This window comes from Hippichthys cyanospilos, chromosome 12, assembly GCF_059441005.1.
Source record: "Hippichthys cyanospilos isolate Australia breed blue-spotted pipefish chromosome 12, RoL_Hcya_1.0, whole genome shotgun sequence".
Lineage (NCBI taxonomy): Eukaryota > Metazoa > Chordata > Actinopteri > Syngnathiformes > Syngnathidae > Hippichthys > Hippichthys cyanospilos.
This window is the reverse complement of record NC_142380.1, coordinates 2,914,642-2,932,821: the sequence shown is the minus strand read 5'-3', so window position 1 is coordinate 2,932,821 and position 18,180 is coordinate 2,914,642. Positions and strand designations below refer to the sequence as shown.

Genomic DNA, 18,180 nt, shown 5'->3' with positions numbered 1-18,180 from the left:
GCAAAAACGGGCCAAAAGTGCACATTCAAAAATTCATAACTCTCTTTCTATACATCTGAGCATATGGCTCGCGCTGACTTTTTTGTAGGGCTCGAGGTCCTACATAAGGCTACAAATTTTTGTAGCTTTAGGTCAAACGGGCCGGGAGTGAGAGGCTATTTTCCACTCATAAGGCCATTTTGGGGCCAATTTCAGCCACTTTTTTCGTTTTGGCGAGTCATCTGACTTTGAGGTGGCGTGCAGACTATGCCCATTATCGAAAAGTCGTAAAATTTTAAAACCTTAATATTCCATGTCTTAATGATATTCTGACCAATTTTCATTTGTTTTACTCAAACAGACTGAGCACAATACATGAAAGTGTAAAAAATGACATTTTAATCAACCACTAAGTGGCGCTAGTAGGTATTTAAAAAAACTTTTTTCAAAGGTGTTAAAGACATAAGTTTCCATGTGTCTATGAAGTTTTAGATTTTTTTAAGCTAGTACATCAAAGTTATTAAGGTTTATGTCACTCTTGGCGAAGGAAAAATTGAACACATAATTTGAAGCCACGCCCCTATCATATATGTCAGCGGATCTGCACCAAATTTTGCCCACTTGTGCCCCTATGTGTGAATATTGACCACAGCAAATTTGAAGGTGATTGAGTAAAGCGTTTAGGAGAAACAAAGAGCAGTTTGGGACCTGCAAACGTGCAAAAATGGGCCAAAAATGCACATTCAAAAAATCATAACTCTTTTTCTGTACATCTGAGCACATGGCTCGCGCTGACTTTTTTGTAGGTCTCTAGGTCCTACATATGCCTAAAAATTTTCGTAGCTCTAGGTCAAACGGGCCGGGACCAGGTGCACTTTTTCAACCTTAGGTGGCGCTGCAGAGCCATTTTTTTTGCATTGTTTTGGGAAACACAAAATTATCCAATTTTTCACCGGGCCCGACAAATGTGCAAATTTTGGTGACTTTTCGTGCATGTTTAGGCCCTCAAAATTGGAAAAGCGCTGCACAGTAAATAATAATAATAATAATAATAATAATAATAATAATAATAATAATAATAATAATCTGGAGAAAAACAAGAGGGCTCTCGCAGCGGTAGCTGCTCGGGCCCTAAAAAAAACGCTTTTTACCGCAAATTTTCGCTAGTTTCCAAACAAGTCCGCCCCCAAATTAGAGCAATCTGATTGGACGATTAGGACGCACGTTGAACGCCATCGCCTTTTTTGGACTAAAATCCTTTCATGTCCTCAAAACCTCTTTGTTGATCAAAGACTTTGAAGAACGCCCCACCCTTAACCACTTTATCGTTGAGCTTTACCTCATTGCCAGAGCTCACTCTTCTGCTAGCTTAGCGACGTGCGGCCAGCAGGGAGAGACAGTGAGAGACGCTTTTACACCGGAGTGGACCAGCGGGCTCGTCTTTTGTGTTGCGTTCGAGTGCAAGGAAGGAGTGCAGAGGAGGAGAGTCGGAGCAGCCTCAGTACCAGCCAGTGCTTCTCCCGGATACACTCCACGGAGGAGGCTGCCTCAGCCGAAGACGCGACAAAGTCTTTTGGTCCTGCGGAAAAAAAAGAAGGCGGAATCGTCTTTTCGCCGCTCCTTTTGATTTCTGAGCGGCGTGTGGGATTGCGCTGGTGATTTCGAAGAGGATTTAAGGCGAGAAAAATGTACCGACGACGGGAGGGAAGCGGCGGCGGTGGCGGGCTGCTTCTGCCGGGGCTCTTGGCACTACTGCAGGTAATTTCCCCAACACGGAGCGGGACACTTTAGTCCTATTGTGCGCGTGGTTCTTTTCGACGCGATGTCGCTACTTTACCTCACGCGAAAGCAACTCTTCAAATGTCTTTTTTTTCAGTCTTCATTTTTTTTTAAATGTTATTGACGCGTGCCGTTAGTGCTAGCTTGCGATTCGTCCTCCCTTATTTAAATGTACACTCAGTCCCCCCCAAGAAACGCAAAAATATAATGTTTAGTGCTCATTTCACCCGTGTGAGTCGAGACGTTATAAACGGTTAAGATCGCTGAAGTTCAAAATGCGCGTCCTCGCCTCAGGGAGGGTTCCAGTTGATTGCATCGTTAAAACCTTCTCATCAGCGTTTTTTTTTTCTTCTTTTTGTAGCCCACAAATGCAACCAACTAGTAGCTTATCGAATACGCAGAAAATAATTCAACTGCGGTCCATGTTACCCCACTACACGCAACAAGGTTAAGGCTTATGAGGCTTAAGGGTAAAATGAGTGCACACACAGCAGGGGGACAATATTAAGCACAAAGGAGTAATACGACAGTGTTTCAAGCTGAAATGTTTATAAATGATTCGTGTTTTTCTATTATTGCAACTTTTGGGGAAAGAAATCACATATGAGCCCACAGTTCGATTTGAAACGGTTCACAAATAGGCTCATAAAACGCATGGCTCGCTGATAAGCAAAATGTTGGCCACCCGCTCCTCCCCCTCTTGCCAAGCATGTACAATTTAAATTCCTCTGATTAAGCAGCGGCACAAATACCCACAATGCTTTATTTCAGGCCGGGGACCCCTCTGGTTTTACATTCTTCCAAGGGTTCACGCTATGAAAACCGGGGTCAAATCCGGCGGACGAGAAACAGAATCAAGGCGGACGTTATGGGAGTAGTGGGCGACTCTCGAGAATTGCTTCACGCCCCTTTATGATTCATTTCTCGCAAGTTCTAGGAAGCTGTCAGGCCAGTACTCCTTAAAATGTGAAAAGTCTCTGAAATCCTCTGCCTTATCTCAATGAGTCATTTCAAATGTGGGGTGGGGGGGGGCATCCGAATTCCAGTAAATCCACAGTTGGTCATCGTTAAATCCAGAGTTTTTTCGCTTCTTGGGTGTTCGGCCCGTTTGTGCGGCAACAATGGCGGATTGTTGGCACCTTGGTCCCGTGGCCGCGTTCCTGTTCTTGAAAAGTACACGGCGTTGATCAGAAAGGCCGACACAGAGGCTTGGCAGTAACACCAGCCTGTGCCTAGGCCCCTCCGCTGGGACAAATGGAGCTTGTTCTTGCCCAGCCATGCTTTTTGGCTAATGCTTAACCCTTTTGGCCTCATTATCCTAATTGCGGTGCCTGCTATAAAAACAACAGATGCTTTTGTACGACCGAGAGAGGTGGCGACGGCGTTGGGGCGGGGGGGGGGGGGGGGGGGGGATTCGCAACGTGAGCGAGAGGTTCCGGGAGGGCACGCGGGGCATTTTTGCGGATTGATTTATGACTCATTGTCGCACCCCTTCACCTTCTTCCTTTCCACCGCAGATTGCAGCAGAATGCGGGGTCATCCCACCATGCAGGCCTGGCTTCTCTGAAGACGTATACAAGGTCGGCTTGCCAGATATCATCGAGAAGGGACGGCCCCTTTTTACTGGTGAGCGTTGTCCCCCCCCCCCCCCCCCCCCCCCACCATGTCTATGTATCGCTATACTCCCCTGTTGTGTCATACTCTTCCCGCACAGAACAAGCCACGCATTTTTGAAAATTACCTCCCGAGTTTCTACGAGTCATGTCGTTTGGCTCATAAAGCAGCTCACATGTGGTTCACATTTGTATCGCTCCATTTGCTTACATGTTCCCCCTTTTTTTTTTTTTTGCTTGTCAGCAGAGGGGCCTGTGTACAGGAGGCAGCTTGTTAGTCAAAAGTGAAAGCATACATTGTGGCTCACACTTTCTGCAATTTGCATTTTTCACCGGGGGGTCCCTGGCGGGCAGATAATGAAAATCTATTGCACACATTTCGATACCCATGCAACTTTAATCAAGCAATTAATGTTGCTAAACGTTAGGTGTGTGGCACTAGGGCCGCGCAAAGAAATGAGTCATGGTGTTATGAGAATCGAGTTGTGTTTTTATGAGGAACAAAAGTTTGAATGTTACAAGTGTGAAGTTTCAAAAATAAAGGCCTTTTACCAGACGATTTAATGGTTGAGGGAGTAAACGTAATAGACTATTAGAAAAAGGGAGTATACTGCAATCATTACAGAATAGCATTTTAGGGGAAAAAAAAGTTATATTGTTATTTAAAAGCTGGCATTGTTAAAAGATGATAGCCTAATGTTACAGAAAGTAATTACCCATTTTTATCCCTCTCAGTGGTGGGCATTTCACTGAACTGAAAATGACAGCATGTGATATTAAGCTAAGCACTGTTATAGCATTTTCTCTCAACAACAAGTAGTAAAATGGCTGCCCCTCAAATAGTCATATTCTCAAATATTTTTCATTTTAATTTTTTCAAACATTTTTCCACTTGATGTCGACCGAAAATGACATCACATGTACTCAAGGCTCACAGCTGTAATTCTGGCTTTGGCGAGGTGATGAGCACAAACTTAGCCGTGATTGGTCGTCGCCTGAGCCTTCGGCACGTGACGTCATGTTCGGTCAAGAGCAAAACTAGTTGTAAAGAAATTAAATGCACGTGGAAAATTATTGTCGTCACATGAATTCTAGACAAAATATGAACTTTTTACCACTGAAAAGACTTAATAAGATTGCTGTGTTGTGATTGGTAGTGATGCATAAAGCGTATTAAGATTTTTTTTTAAGATTTAATTCCCTGAATATTACGACTTTTTTCCTCTCTAAAAAAATACTACTACTTTATATGCATATAATACGGCTTGCAGCCAAAAAGAAATACAACTTTATTTGCCCAACAGTCTGACTTACTTTCTAAAAAGTACAGCTTCTATTTTGTTGTTCTTGGCGCGGCCCCATTTCTCCCTTTGTAGTACAGCATAAGGCCGGCGTTTTTAAATTAGATCCGTTTCTGTCGACTTTCGCATCAAGATCTTTGAAAATGCTTCCATCTTTGTCTGCGGTCGCCTATTGAATTCCAAAAAAAGGCATGGCCAGTGCAGCTATTACCGGCGTAACAAGGATGCAGCTACTGCGAAGCCGCGCATTGGTCTTACAAGCAGTAATAAAAGCGGAATATAACACCAGCGCGCCATTAGCGAGGTTACAGCCTTGAGGTCATTTGGGCCGAAAAACATTCTGGCTTGCGTTGGATTTCACAGTGTGCGCCTAAAAGTTGCACGCCGCTGTTGGTGTGACTCAGAGGGTGGTGGAAGGGGAGGCAGAAATGACATGACGGGAGCAAAAGCGCTCGGATGGGTGACCGCTGCTTTCACCGAGCTTTATACCTCGCGCACAAGTTTCCGTTTGATCCCGCGGGTGATGGATTTCCTTCTGCCGCCTTGCGGATGAGCCGTGACCGGGAATAATCAGGTTCCTTTTATTTTAGGCCCCAACACAAACCACCATTTTTTTTTTTGCTCCGTCGTCCCCTTCCCCCAGTGGCTTGTTGTACGGGAGATTTCCTTGACAGAGAGGGGCACTCCTGTGTCATTGTAATGCAGCCTAGCAGCTCAGCAGTGAAGGCTGATGTTAATGAAAGTGCATTCTCCACTGGAAGGCTCCTGCAGTGTGCCGGGAGAGACACAAAGCCCCCGTGGTGTGAATAGTTTGCCCAAGTTTTTCAATTTTGCCCCGGCCATGCTGTTTTGGATATTGTTTTTGACCGCGGCGAGAAGGCTAATGCTAGTCATGTTCCTTTCATTCGGGCGGGTCGATTTTCACCTGAAAAGGCTTCGGTGATGAATAAAAAAAACATTAAGAAGCATTTGTATTAGGCATAACAAGACTCCCTTTTGTTCAAATGCATTTACTTACTGTGAAATCCTGTGTCTAATACATTTAAAACGTGTCCCTTGAAAATCATTCTTGAAATGCATTTTTTTTCTTGATGTACTTGTATTGAATACGGTCTGCAGATAAACTAACATTCTTTATGGCCAACTTTACCGCCGATACTGTAAGAATTTCTGAGACCCCTGAAACAAAGTGACATCACAACCGAGTATTTGCTAGCTTAAACGGCACATTTGAGTGAGCGTATTTTGTTACACGTAAAGTAAAATTGTAGGAACGGCTGCTAGCGGGCTGTCGGTATCAAGATGTGAAGAGTTATTTATGTTATGTTAAGCAGTCTTGAAAAACTATTCAGACGGCTCCTCAGGCTCTGAAGTTAGCCGCTGAAGTAGCCGCTAACTCTGGAGTGGAGGTTAAACGCTATCAACAAGCGCCGTATAATATAATACCAACATACTTGGGTAGCTTTTTTTTTTTTTATTACCCTCCTAAATTAGCAATTGAATTTGATAAGGATCCTGACTATAGTGACCTCGAAGAACTAGTCAAGTCAGCTGCAATCACCTGCACTGGAAGAACTTCAAAATAAAAGCATTCAGAGGCACTGAAGAAATGAAGATATTAAATACCATGTAATTAAAGCACACTTTTTTTTTCATCTAGTTACCGGTAAAAATCAATCAATTGTTATTTAAAAAAATAAAAATTATTAGATCATTTATAGTTAGATCATTTTATAGTTAAAAAAAAAAAAAGTATGATTCACCAGTTTTGGTGGTAGTCTTTTTTTTTTTTTTTTTTTACACTAGCTTTCTTCGTTTTTTTTGACTAATTGGAAATGAGATAGTCTGTGTTAAGTTCCAGTAACTTAAACTCTGTTGCTCATATTGCACGGTCGTCTAACAAATACAAGCTACAAAGCAAAGGTAAAGCGTTAAACATCCTTGTCCCGCCTAATTGCAGTCTGCCCTTTTGCGGCAGTTTAGGGAATACACAGCCAGAGGTGTGTAAAAAAGGTGCTACTTCACTTGCAAATAGTGTGCATTGTTTGCACTAAATTGAAGACTTCCTGTGGATTTGATGCTGGCAAAGGAGTGGCTGGCCAGCCGGCACAGTTGATTGTAAGATTTAATCACATTCCTCGGGGGCGTCCTCTAGACTTTAACCATCAGCCGGCCAAGTGAGGCTATATTGATTTTCAATAAAAATGCATTTTTTCCAGAGTTCGTTGGCAGAGCGACGCAAAGAAAATCCAGGAAGGACGATTATTCTTTTTTTGAGAACTACAATCCGGTCCGGCACGAAGGCGTAGTACTCATTGTTAGCGGACGCTAAACCAAGACAAGCTCTGTCTATATGACCTTTCCTTTTTAAAGGATAGAATGTTTGCTCCGGCCTGATAAGTGGATGAAGTCGAAGCAAAAGTTATTTATTAAAAGCCTTCTTCAGACAAAGGTAGCTTATCTTGTAGTTGCCCGATTAAGCGATGCGTTAAACAAAACGGCGTTCAATTTCAGGTAGGTCGCGACAGCGGGTGGTTTGCCCCTCGGTGGAATTCTGGTGTCTTGCGAGAGCCCGTGTGCATTGTGCTGTTTTTATCCAGATGGGGCTTTAAAACCGCGTGAAAAACTATGTCAGTCGAAGCATTATTCAGCAGAGGTTTCCCGCCCTAAAAACTGGGTTAATGAAAAGGCCAAAAGCCTTAATTGCACTTCAAACACTTCCCTTGCATTCCTTCATACATTCTGCTTTCTTTTGTGGCGGTGGAAAAGTAGCAGGTTTATCGCCTGATTTCGCAAGGGTTTTAAACGAAGGTAAGGGTGTCATAATATGGAGGAGGAGCTTTTCACACAAACAGCTTCATGAAAAGATTGAAAAGGAGCCATTACTGTCAGAAGTGGAGACGTGGCACGCTAGCGTCAAACGCATCAAGCGCTCTCTGTAAATGTAAGTAAAATAGCTTGTCTTTGCATTTTTACAAGGCAAAGTATTTAAATAAACTCCAACCGTTCATATTACACCGACCGGGCCCGTTTTGGAGTTGTTTCTGTACTCTGCGCCATGTTAGCTCTGATGTCCACATGTGCAGCTGTGGCCACTTATATGTGTTTAAAGGGGCCCCCGTGTTTGGTGAGACATGACCCCGCTCGACCCCGTCCTGTAAACCGGGCCAAGTACTCACGGAGCTACTCAAGCCCTTTTCCTGCCCGCAGACGGCACGTGACATTAGCCGAGCCATCAGGTGCGGGTGAGCAAACAAGGTCAGAAACACGGGCGGGCATGGCGGCAGATACAGTATTTGCATCTCCGCAACTGGCCCTTCATGCTTTAAGGTGCGAACAAACTCTTAGACCGTGGCAGGAAGCCAGAGTACCTGTAGGATATGCAAACCGCACACAGGAGCATCTGCATCGAAATTCAAACCCACAAACTCCGGGCTGAGGCAGATGTGCATTGGGTTCACCGTGGTACCCACGGTATACCAATCAAAGGGAAGTAAGATAAACAGATGTCTGAAATGCAGACCCGCGAGACTAAACTTCAAACCGCAGTGATTCAGACAGATTTCTCGAGATTTTTCTTGCACAATGTGACTCAAAACGCATCTTTATCCGGGACGCATTTGGGAATGTTGAACAAGGTCTCCGAGAACGCAGGAAAACGTTTTTCCAAGGTGATCGTCATGTGTCGTGTTTTTTTTGTATATGAGGTGGTGATGAACGATATGGAGAGAATTCACATTTAAATACTGGTCTTTGGCAGGCAGGGGCACTCGCTTGTTAATGTCTGGGTTCAGCCTGAACCTCTCACAAATTACGTTGCCTGACATTGAAATTTTGCTTTGAGGGAGAGCTTGTGGTCTGCATGCACAAGTATTCTCTTTCCATGTTGCGTAGCCGGGAAAGTTCATTTACTTCGTCTGAATTTTTGGTATGACCAATTTTTTTTCAAAATACTTCCAAATAATGGGCGATGACTGCCACGAAATCGGTCGAATTTGCTAAACCCTCACTGATCTTTTCTTCAGCGCTTTTGTTTTTTCGTATGTTCTCGCTATTTAGTAGGGTTCCATAATGTCCTGTTTTTGAGTAAAACTATTGAAATGAAAACTAATTTTCTTTAATCAGATGAATCAGTTAGTCGGCAGATGAATTGATGATTAAAATTGTCATTTGGCGCAGCCATAATCATAACGTTAATCATCTGTTAATCATTTCCCGTTGTCTGCAGTGTTAATTAGCTGACGGCCTTTTCACGTTATATGAAATGATGTCCTGTTTTTAAATAAGGGAATCGAAATTGAAAACGTTTTCCATTGATTAATCGACACAATCATCGATTACTAAAATAGCCCCCTTAACGATAAATCATTCAACCTTCGTATGAAGTGGCGGGGTCTTTAATTCAGTTGTCAACTCTTCATATTTTTCATATTCAAATTTGTGCTCGCAGAGAAGAACCATAAAGCGCAATACCATGAACCACCAGTAGGCTTCCCTTACTATTATTATTATTTTTAAATAGTGTGGGACCTGATGTACTGTATTTGACATCATTTCTGTCATTGTTGGACATGAAAAGTAAGCAACCCTACGGCCATTCCTCCTCCCCCCTCAAATGACATTTTACATTCCATTTCATTTAACTACATGCACGTACCGTCACTCCGTCGCCCTCATACTCCTATTTTTTTCTTTCCGGAAGTAAATCAATACTTGCAGGTTTTGTTTACAGTGATCAATATGTATGTAATGAAGGCAGTGCTCCAATTCCCAGCTAAACCATCACCGGCTGGGTTGGAGTTGAATAGGTTTTATTTTTCTCATTGTTCTCACCCCGCATAAATTTATTTTCATCTTCTGTCACAGAATCTCTTCTCTTCTTTTTTTTTTCTGCGAGCACCATGGCCTAGATAACCAACACAAATTGTGACAGTAGATTGAATCCTCGCAGAATATATCTATGGAAAATAACCTTTGATGCAGTTTGACTACAGCGTAACAAGGAAGCTGAGTTAGAAGTGGGAGTCAAGTACCCAGGCCACCATATTTTTATTTATTTGTATTTTTTTTCTTTGCTACGAGCTCCATCGCATTCTTAGGGCAAAAGTGTAAACGTGAAATAATAACACTAACGCAACCGTCTGTGGCTAATTGGTGGGTGCGTTTCTGAGCTGCTGGGTGGCATGGCGGGATAAGGCATAATTTATTTACGTCTGACCTTTTTAGGCTGTAAGTTCTTAGCTAACTCCAGGCTGTCTGAAAATAATCCCTGGCTATGTGCAGGCACACCGGGCTTTAAAACCATTATAAGCACGATGTGGAGGGCTAACACGGTGCCAATAACTTCTCATCACCTCTGTTCATATCACAGTTATCAGCTACAGGCCCCGACCTCCATTATTTGCACCTAGCAGCGTCTGACATTGGGCAGTCATCTCAGTCTTGTGGGGGGTTGTCACTCGCGTATAATTAGCTTGTTCAATTCAGAGGCACAAACAGTGACGAATCTGTAGCCAAGGGTTAGTAAAGGCTATTTGACCCATACGACCTCAATCAAAGGAAATCTTTACTGTTTGACTCAAATAAATATGCGGTCGATTCAAAGCCGTACACGCTATCTGGGTGAACTTTCGCCTTTTCGCAGAAGCCGTTCCACAGAATCGGACTTGGCGGGAGAGCCGGGCTTTTTTTTTTAGATACATAGATGAAAGATAAGTGTCCAGTATTATACTTCGTATGACTTCATTCTGGTTTACCGCCATTTGTTTTCATCTAGATGCTATTCCACTCCTGATACCGCCTTTGTGTTTATACTGAACACCGGGAATGCTGGCCGTTATAGGATACGTAAATAAATAGGCTAAGTAAATAGTTTGGGCTCGTGCGTGATTCGTGTTTGCCAAATCCGAATTTCAATTGCAGTAGATCCACGCGCAGACTTGAAAGCCTCTCATTAAACTGCTCCTTCACGCGGTCTTGTGAAGGTGAATTCGGGGGGGGCGGGGGGGGGCTGGTTTATGGCCTATTTGGTTTGAGATCACACCTGGGTCCAGCCAATCTGAAATTACGTCTTCATTTGTCCAAGCCACAAGTTGAGTCTCGCATGAAAGGATTTGCAGGAGCATTTTTTTAAATTTGTTTTTAAATGCGCTTTTGATTTAACGGTGGGGGAAAAAAATGCAGGGAAAGCACATTAAATGCAACGAGGTCATGTATAAATAACTATTGACCCGACTTTCTTATACATATAAAAAAGGCTTGGTATTCCTCACCAGTGAAATCAGATTTTAGACAAAAAAATGCCATCTTGCATCCAGAAGAGAGCGTTCAGATGATTCTTTACCCTTCTGGAGACAGATCTGTAGTTTTCAGAGCCATTTTTCTTCTCTTCTTTCTTGTCAAGAGGCTTTTTTGAACCTCTAAAGCAAACAACTCCATATTTCTTTCCTGTCGACAGTACTACCTCTGTTCTGCAAGTCAACCCGGCTGCTTATTCTGCAATACCGCCATTGGATTTAGACCACCTCTCTTTATCTCCTCGTCATGCCTTTTTTTCCCCCTCATTAGGTTAAACGGAATCAGAGCATACAGGGCCTTCGACTTCCGTACGTTTTTCCATCAACAGACATGTGAAGGAGCCACTCCCAATAGCCATTATGTTCTCTTGTCTCATTAAATCTTTGCTGCAGTAGGCGATCGTATATTCAGGCTCACTTGTGTTGTTTTTATACAAGAGTACATCACTACTCTTAAGTTAGTTTACATTTGTTAATGTTGCTTTTTTAGCTAATATCAGGAGTAAAATACACGCTGCCTCTTTGAACATAGGTGATGGCGATTGCTTTTTTTTTTTTTTAACCTTCTTGGCATGCATAAAGGATAGGGGGAGGGCTCCATGCTGGAGGACATGACATTTGCGTGTCTTTACTAGTAAAATGTTGCTCACTTGTGGGAGATCATTTGACGAAGCTTTACCAATCGAAATCAGGGTATGACGCTTACGCCGCCGTGCCCTTTTTTGCATAATACAACATGGCTCTTGAAATGCAAGTTCAAAAAGGCAAACATAACATTTATGCTCAAGCTAGTTAAACAAATTTGCTTTCTGGATCATTTTAAGGGTTACTGGTGATAACATTCAACGGTATTTTGAAAATATCACTCCTTTGTTTTAGAGCACCGGTGTCAAACTCCAGTCCTCGAGGGCCGGTATCCTGCATGTTATCATACCTTCATAATCTGAACTAAACTAGCCCATGGCTAGTTAAGCAAAAGTTTTTACTGCTGAAAAGGGTTAAATAAATAAATTTAAGTACTCATACTGGTGAAGTAGTGCTTAAATAAATGTTGAATCTCAAAATTGTCCATGTTTAGTTTTACCCATCGGCGCCACACTCTAAAGTCTAACTTCAAAAACTCACTCTGGCACTTGACGAGACAACGCAAATTGGCTCTCTATCACATCTCTGCCAAAAAAAAAAAAAAAAAAAGGAGAAATTTGAAGCCGGGGCACATTGATTGACCCAGATACTGTAACCATGTTCACAAAGAGGCGGCGACCTCCCGCGGGCCACGCCAACTGTTGTGTTCCCGGCAGAGGCTTCAATTTCAACGCACCAGCGCTTCGTTTGACACTCGCCTCTTGATGACTCACTAGGTTGTATCTCGTGACATTGTGCATGCATCATCCTTTCATCCCTCTTTCCTTTGCCCTCCCTTCTCCACAGCACACATTCTCAAACGGAGGAGCTCCCATCGCTCCTGTCTGTCCCATGATGGATGTGATTTAATTGAATAATGGAAGGACGGAAGTCTTTTATTCTACGTCGTCAGTTCATGTCTTCAAATGACCTTTGATGCCTCATTTCTTATACCATGAATACTGTTAGGTAGTAATGCAATCTATTTTTACTAGTTATGACTTTAAATAAAATAAGCATCCATCCATTCATTTCATTTTCCAAAGCGCCTTGTCCTCACAAGTGTCGCGGGCTTGCTGGTGCTAATCCCAGCTTGGCGCCGGCCAATTGCAGGGCACGCAGAGGCAAACAACAATTTAATATTTCCAATGCATGCCATGCATGTTTTTGGAGTGTGGGAGGAACCCGAAGTGCCCGGTGAGCACCAAAGTGGGCTTGGGGCAACGTGCAACACACGAAGGTGGGATTTGAACTTTGGTCCCTGAACTGAGAGGCGGACATGCTAACAAACCACTGCGCCACCCTAAATAAACAAACGCCAACTTCAATATGAGAGAAATATTTGCCTTTGTTTGATTTCAAGGAGATATGTGATGGATACCATGACGTGCGTCCCCAAAAGCAGTCTCGCTCTCATCAAATGAGCATATGCAGTACTCCATATTCCATCTCCCGAGTGATCTACTGCGACTAGACCTTGCTGACACCAGCGCCCGCCCGCCTGCCTGCCATCACAGCACACAGATATTATGATTGACCAGAAACAATTTCTAGTCTCAATTTGAGTGCACACCATGGCAGTAAGCAACATATCGCTCGGTGGCACACGTTGTCTGAGTTTATACTATCACTGCCTCTGTCGATATTTATTGAGGCATTAAAGAGCGTGCGGCATGTCGCCACTTTATTTCCTGTAGCACTGCCGGCTCAGCAGGAATGAGGCTGGAGGGGGGGTATATTCTCACTGAAGGGTATAATATAACCACAGGATGAATTTGAACATTTCGATACATGCATTTTCACATAACATAAGCTTGCGTGTTTGGAAAATGTGTATGAAATGGTCATTTTAGTTGTGGGTTCATTGGTATGCATAAAAAAAGATCATTTAAATTGTGGCGAATATTTGACATAGGGTTGGGCGCTTCGTAGAGCGACAGATGATTTTTTTTTTCTCCCCCGGATTGCTGCATGTACTCGATGTCTCCTTTCTATAAATACGCCCGATTCAAACGATATCGTCAATATTCGATTTGATTAAAAATTAGCTAGTGCCAAAAGCATCTAGCCAGTCCAAAATATCCAATATCAATATGAGATCGAGAAACCCCGACTTCAAATGTTCCCTGAGTGTGAGTTCTTGGTCTATACGGACTCCATGATTGACTGGCGGCCAATTCCCTGGTGCATTTCGTCTCTAGTACATTATCATAGACTTCAGTTGAAAACTACCCGATCCATACGGTACTATCAACCATACAGTAGCTAGGCAAAATATACTCGTCGTTTTATCAAATTAAAAGCCAAGAATTGAAGCCAAGACACTGCTGATCTAAGTCAATATCAAAAATCACGTTGAGTTGGATTGGACTTTGTGCAACCGGCAGTTTATAAAACTTGCTTTGTAGCAATGGAAATAGAAATGAAAAGCACTGAAAAGTAACACAACAAGCAGATACATTGTTGTGAAGCAGTCAAGGCCATAAAAGGCTAGCAGAACGTCATTTCTTCACCGAGGCGAAAAAGTAATCTTTGCAAAACATTGACACTGTTTCATAGGTGTTTTTATGTTATCCCGTGAATAGGGCTAAGTTTCTATTTCCTCTTCGCATACACAACCGTGTACAATTGTTAAACTGTGAAATCTCACCTCACTGTAATGTTTTCTCAAGATACGCCACCATTGCGTCAACTTTTTACGCACGCCGGCCTCCATTTCATCTTCTATAGGCCCCGATGTCAGCCTGCCATCCTCACACTAAGCGTTTTAAGCATTGTGACCTTTGTAGAAGATAAGCGAAAGAGTTTTGGAATAACGGCCTCATCCATTAATTTATGGCATTGCTAACCATATGAAGGCTGCGAGCCAAGGTTATTGACCTTTCACGCCTGTCCCTAGTGATAGAGGGAGCTAGACACGAAGAGAAAACGAATTGAGCTTATTATAGAGCCCGTGCTTGGTTGCATTACACGCAGAAGAAGTTAAATGGGATATGCTTACACAAGAACAGCGTTGTACACGTGGGAATTCTTCGCATATTATGGAAAACACTCTTAAAATAATTCATAGGGGGGTATAAAAACAAGTGAAAACGAATTTGCATGAATATCACCCCCCTGTGTGAAGAGGTGAAGCTTTTGAGTGACTTAAAAAAAAACTCCAGGTTACATCTGCAGGTAACATCTCTTAATAATAATAATAATAATAATAATTTTTGATGATTAATTAATCGTTTCAAGACTTAAAACTCCAAATCCTCAGAATGTCAGCCTCTCAACAGTAAATATTCTTTTAATTCATTTTATTCGTCTAAGAAAGTAAATCATCATTTAATATTTATCACTGTGTTGAATAAAAATGCCTTTGACTTCTCCTAACATTGGCTCTTACTTTGGAAAACAATTCTCAGTATTTTAGCCTATTTTCTGATATGTTATGGACCAAACAGTTTTTGGATCATTCAATGAATGGGTGGAAATTAGTGGATCATTTTTAAAAGTCGGATTAATCGGCAAAATAACGAACAGCTTGTTGGTCGTTACGTGGCAACATTGTTTGCAAAGTATGGCGTGACATTCAAATACTTGACATATAAGAGAAAATTGGCTTCAACACACAAGGGCTAGGTGCAAGTATTTGGTGTTAACTTCACAACATCCCTTACACAAGGGTGTTATCTCGCTTCGTTACGACTGACTACCTCGCAGCAAAATTTAGGGGCTCGAATTAACACCCCTGTTTATACGGAACAATTAAAAGGAAACAGCTGCTATTCTGATTGATCAGTATGAGGCCAGGTATGAGCTCCATGGAAAATTATCTTCCAAAAAAACGGAAGTATTTATCCTAGAGTTGATCCTGTTTTGCGCTGTTCCAAGTTTCAACATTTCAATGCTGGATTGTGTTTTACTTTAGGCTTTTTTTTCACGCGGTCTATTTGCAGATGCAATGCAGCGGGCCGAATCGTATCAGATAAGCATTTAAATAAAAAGCAAAGCTAAAAAGAACGTCTCGTAGACGGCAGAAGACCAAAGCTTTCGGTCAAGAAGATTGAGCCGATGTTATTGCAGCCTCGTCCTCCCTTTGCGCTCCCCCGCCTGTGAAAAGCTGGTGGGGGGTTAGGAAGGCATGCATTTATATTGGATCAACATGCCATGATGTCTTTTTTTTTTTTTTTTCACCCCCCGTCCAGTCCCACTACTAGCGTTTATAATCATGAGCATTCCCTTATGGGGTTTGACTGACCACATTTATTGACTCTGGAGAAGAAGATCTTTGCCCCATGCATTGTTTGTGAATAGAAGCACCACCCCCAGTGGAAATACGCCATATAACAGGGAAAAAAAAAAAAAAAGAAAACCCACAAAGTTGCTTTATAAATGTGATTTGCCATTAGAGGATGTCCCCAGTGAAGTCAAACTTAAAAACACATTTTTAATATTGTACATTTGCTTTGTTCGTGCTGCGCTTTGGATGTTGCCATAACCTCAATTAGTGAGCGAGAGCACGCACACACGTACACACAAACGCACATGCACGCACACATCATTTATGCTGCTTCAGCCATGTTAATTTAGAGGGAGTAGTTGGTGTTTGTTTATATGCAGCAAAAGGCTAATGCACAAGAAGAATGGGAGCTTGTGCGCGCGCACATTTGTTTGCAGGACTCATCAGCACGTCTGGTTCTCATCAAATTATACAGCACATAAAAAAAAGGGAGGAATGTGTCTGGGGGTAACTGGGCCATAAGGAGTGTGGGGGCTATTTTCAACCAGCAAACTTGATGTCGCATATAAGTGGAGACTGCGGTCATGAAGTGGGTGGCGGCTGATGGACGGCACATACACTTAAAGGCGCGCTCTCACTAATTCCAAACAAGGTCGTCATCCAAGGCCAAAGTAAAACAATCAACAAAAAGTACTTGAACGGCCAATAGGCGCATCATTCATCGGAAGATCAAAGCAGTCACATTTGCCCAAACGTTAATTTGACAGGCAGTTTGTTTAGCCACAAATAAACATATTCATTGTATTTTCAATGAGATCTCATGGCGTTAATAGCGGAAAAACAACTGTTGCAAAGCCGTTAGAATGCCACCACCAGGAATGTGTGGGCCAATGGAGATGAGGTCACGAGGCACAAAACGGAGCTTTGTTCTTCCTTTGTCAGGGTTACTCCATGTTGAGAGGTTGTAACAAGCAACTCCAGCACAAATCATTCCATGTTGTTGCTGTTGAACGGTTTATAGTTTGATTTAGCTGAATGCGAGATTTGCATTCGGGAGCTGAAATCTGGTTTTATAATTCAGGGTTGTATCCTATTCAAATGAATGTACGAGTGTTGTTTGTTGTAGTGCTTCTCAAATAGTGGGATGGGCCCCCCTGGGGGGGGGGGGTGCGAGGTGATGCCGGGGGGGCGCGGATGAACCCAGGAAAAAGGCTTTGTTTTTGTCATGTGGAATGTAATTGCAATAAAGTCATAATTTTCATCATTTTCTTTTATTTTCTGGCACTTTGGTGCAATTTGCTTCTTTTTTTTTGCGTTTTAGACTAAGCTATAACACATATAAACGTGATAAAAATAATCAACAGATGTTGAAAGTTGATTTATATTGCGTATTTCTGTTAGTTAAAAATGATACATATGCAGGTATACTTAAACAATTTTCATCAATAATAATCATATTTATATTCAGTGCATCGAGGTGGGGGGGTTCTCTTTTCTCTTTTCTGGGGGGGGGGCTAGCAAAATATAGTTGCGAAACACTGCACTAGATTCATATTTGTGTTTTAAGGATATTTGGTATTTCAATAGGTGTTTGACACAAATCCAAGTAAAAATCCATTTGACTATTTGGCATTGAAAATGACAGATACACACGCACGCTAAGGCCTCATTTGAATGTTTTCATTCTTGAGTCGTAAAGTCGCATATTTGTATTGGGGGGGGGGACATGCTGGTATGACATTCACGAATACCACCAATAACGAATACAAATTCAAGCAAAACAGGTAGAATTTGTCATATATGTAATACAGTTAACTTACAAACGTTACAATACCCGGCTAAGGATCCCAATAATGAAACTCACAACATTTTGTCCCATGTATTTTTTGTTTGACGTGTAGACTTTTGAGCAGACATGACTCCCATTTTTGAGCCATGATCATGTTGCCTTTAATAGTGCTGATTATGCTGTCATGCTGTAGAGCTGTTGAACACATTACGGGGTGTGGTTACACGAAGGAGGTCTTGGAAGAGTTTTCGCCAGGAAAACTTGGCCACGGTCCCCATAGCCTCTCGCCTAGCCTCTGATCTGGCCGATGGTTTATTGGTCTGTCTGCAGCGTGCTTGGAGAATGCAATTCCACCAACATTGATTTGTGTCTGTTTGAAATAAAGGGAGGTCCAGACACTGCACACATGCCAAAGCGCCAGCACTTTTGCGCTTTTCTTCTCTTCTACCACTTCACGTTTAAACACTTTTTTGCGAGCCGCACAGTTTAAACGTCGATCCCTCAGCTGCTCATCAGGCCTTTTCCCAGACCTCCAGAGTGCGAGCAGTTATACGGAATGAGTTGGCGGGGT

General features: G+C 42.4%; 1 protein-coding gene and 1 long non-coding RNA gene across 2 annotated transcripts in view; one reads left to right on the top strand and one right to left on the bottom strand.

Annotated features, from left to right (window-relative positions):
• Positions 1-1,288: 1,288 nt before the first annotated feature.
• Positions 1,289-18,180, bottom strand: part of LOC148414396 (uncharacterized) — a 107,483-nt gene continuing 90,591 nt past the window's right edge. The window contains exon 3 of the long non-coding RNA XR_015867382.1: positions 1,289-1,558. This is a non-coding gene — a long non-coding RNA (uncharacterized LOC148414396). The remainder of the gene's footprint in view (positions 1,559-18,180) is intronic.
• The window catches only part of cdh2 (cadherin 2, type 1, N-cadherin (neuronal)), a 60,359-nt gene continuing 43,511 nt past the window's right edge, over positions 1,333-18,180 (top strand). Inside the window, exons 1-2 of the mRNA XM_088428793.1 lie at positions 1,333-1,737; positions 3,276-3,384. Of these exons, the coding sequence (XP_088284919.1) occupies positions 1,666-1,737; positions 3,276-3,384 (181 nt within the window). The 5' untranslated portion in view covers positions 1,333-1,665. The remainder of the gene's footprint in view (positions 1,738-3,275; positions 3,385-18,180) is intronic.